The sequence below is a fragment of the Limulus polyphemus genome, unplaced genomic scaffold (assembly GCF_000517525.1).
Source record: "Limulus polyphemus unplaced genomic scaffold, Limulus_polyphemus-2.1.2 Scaffold6955, whole genome shotgun sequence".
NCBI lineage: Eukaryota > Metazoa > Arthropoda > Merostomata > Xiphosura > Limulidae > Limulus > Limulus polyphemus.
The window spans coordinates 19,881-22,531 of record NW_013672565.1 but is presented as its reverse complement, the minus strand read 5'-3'; the positions used below and the strand labels follow the sequence as shown (position 1 = coordinate 22,531).

Sequence of the window (2,651 nt, the reverse complement as noted above, 5' to 3'; positions counted from 1 at the left end):
GTACCGGGGTTTCACGTGGTGGACCTGTTTGTTTCCTGTATTGACAGGTACCGGGGTTCCACGTGGTGGACCTGTTTGTTTCCTGTATTGACAGGTACCGGGGTTCCACGTGGTGGACCTGTTTGTTTCCTGTATTGACAGGTACCGGGGTTCCACGTGGTGGACCTGTTTTGTTTTCTATATATTTCATTTCAACTTAAATTATTATAGTTCTATTGCAAATACTAATTCATATTTCAAAGTATAATAAAGCACATTTCAGTTGTGAGATGCATATCTGCTTATTTATTTTGACTAATTATTTGTACTTCTACACTTCAATAGGGTGCCTATCCTGCCAGACTGAAAAAAGTTCTTATTGTGTCAGCTCCTATGTGGTTCAGAGCACCATTTGGAATTCTTCGTCTCTTTGTCAGAGAAAAACTTAGAGACAGAGTGAGTAAATGTATTACCTTAAACTTTCCAAATCTGTCTGTTTATCTTTTCCTTCAGTCAGTCACCAGCCATAGGTGAGCTTTAACTTGGGACGAGTGTTATCTTCTGATTTCCACTTTTGCTAGAATCTGTTGATTGTGAATGGATTTAGATGGTAAGATATCTTGCAGTCACTGTAACAAAAAAAAAATGGAAAAATATTGAAAAACATTGAGTTGTATTGTTGTATTATTTTAAAAACACATTTTACTGTAAACATATAAGGTTGCTAGGTGTTCCTGAAGTGAGATAAGAGTTAAGCATGATAGATAAAAATGCTGCTCTTTCTTCCCAATGTGTGTGTGTGTGTGTGTGTGTATATATATAAAGTTCAAAAATGACTCTACACATGTCGTAAAGAAATGGGCATCATTTTGTGCACATTTCAGGAGCTTTTAGGAAGTTACATTCAAAATGTAATTAAAATACTTTCTTTGCATGATAAATAAATAAATAAGGCATAAAAATATAGCTAATAACCTGAATTTTAACATTATAAGTTTTAAGTTCTTAATCTTATAAGGCAATATTGAAAAAAAAACTCAATTTCCTGTAGTATGAGAATTGTGACATTTGCTTTCTAGGTATCCCCTCTTCTCTAATTTATTTACCACCCCTCCAAGACATGAAATTTAATATAAATTATTCATTATAGTGTTGTCCTTGCTCATGCGAAATATAATTTTTATAGCCTTCAATCTCATTTGGTTACAGAATCATAAAATAGAAAATCACGCCCCTCTTGTCACGCCCACCTGTCACATCCTCTCAGAAATTACCAGTAGTTCTCTCTTCTGTTTAGTAGTATATTATTTATAACCAATACAAAGCCAAAGTTTTAATCTATCAAATGAGGTATTACATTATGTTGTTTTCTGTAGAGAAAATTGTCTATTCCAATTCAAACTTTATTCCCACAGGAAACACATTGATGAGCTTAGCTGATTTTTTAACAGCTCTTGTCGCATAGGTAGAAAGCCAGAAAAATTGTTATAATTATGGGACATTGTCTGTTTTTTGTATGTTATTATTCTATGTTCTTTGATGCATTATTTAATCAAATTATTTAGTGCAGTAATACCATTAATATATAAAAGTAGGTTTAGGTGCCATCGACAGTCGACAACAGGTAAGCACTTTATTTTTTGTTTTTCATGTAGATTATTTATTTATTTTCACAAAAGTAACTAAAATGTGAATTTTTTTAGGTTAGATTAGGTAAGTTATAGAAGAATATAAGTTTTTTGTGAGGTACACTCGTGAACAGCTCACGAGTAGCCCATGCATTATGTAATTCAATACAGTAACGGGAGCTCTACGTTTGCCAACTGATTCACAAATTTTGTGGTGGAAATATTAATTCAGACATGGTTCAAAGGGCAATAAAACAGAATTTAAGTATAAACAAATATAGTTTCATGTTAAAATTTAAAGTTCTAGAAAGAAAAAAAGGAGTAATTTAGATTTATTTATTTCTTTTTTTTTCTGGTGGTTACGAAGTTGACAAACCTCGGATATAGAATTAATGTAGAGAAAATAACAAATAAAATTTTACTGAAAAATAACATTTTATAATTATTTAGAAGATCTTAGAGAATATGCAAATGAAATTTTCAGATGAATAAAAGTATTTTTAATCTTAACGTGAAAATCACTTTGCACTCGGACTACTAAACAAAACTCAATATACTTAATTAAAAAAGACTTGTGTGTACAAAAGTCTTGTAATATTTACTGAAAGTCTGTCAAACTTTGTGAAGATACATGCACTGTATTAAAAGTTATAGTATAGAGACTGTAACAAGTACAAAATGGTTATGAGCTTGATCGATTAAACTGAGCACCTGTGGAAAGAGTTAACAGAGATCAGAATTAAAATATAAGTTGAGTAATAAGAGTTGTGTGTGTGAACTATATGTATCTAGTTTCTACATCTTCACATTCTAGTCATCAAATTTAAATCATTATAATTTGGAAAAAGTCCTTAATAAAAATTCTAAAAACACTTGTTTTGGTTGAAGACAAAATTTAAAACGCAGTATATTAATGGTGACGGAGAAATGTTTGTGTGATTGTTTAAGTAACATTAAAACAACACAGTTTTTTAACAGGTACGAAATGTTTGTGTGATTGTTTAAGTAACGTTAAAACAACACTAGTTTTTTAACTAGGTAGAA

At 31.0% G+C, this 2,651-nt stretch overlaps 1 protein-coding gene across 1 annotated transcript in view; it reads left to right on the top strand.

Moving 5' to 3' along the window:
- Positions 1–2,651, top strand: part of LOC106474213 (tyrosine-protein phosphatase non-receptor type 9-like) — a 41,754-nt gene that overhangs the window by 19,229 nt on the left and 19,874 nt on the right. Inside the window, exon 8 of the mRNA XM_022402564.1 lies at positions 325–435. Coding sequence (XP_022258272.1) covers positions 325–435 — 111 coding nt within the window. The remainder of the gene's footprint in view (positions 1–324; positions 436–2,651) is intronic.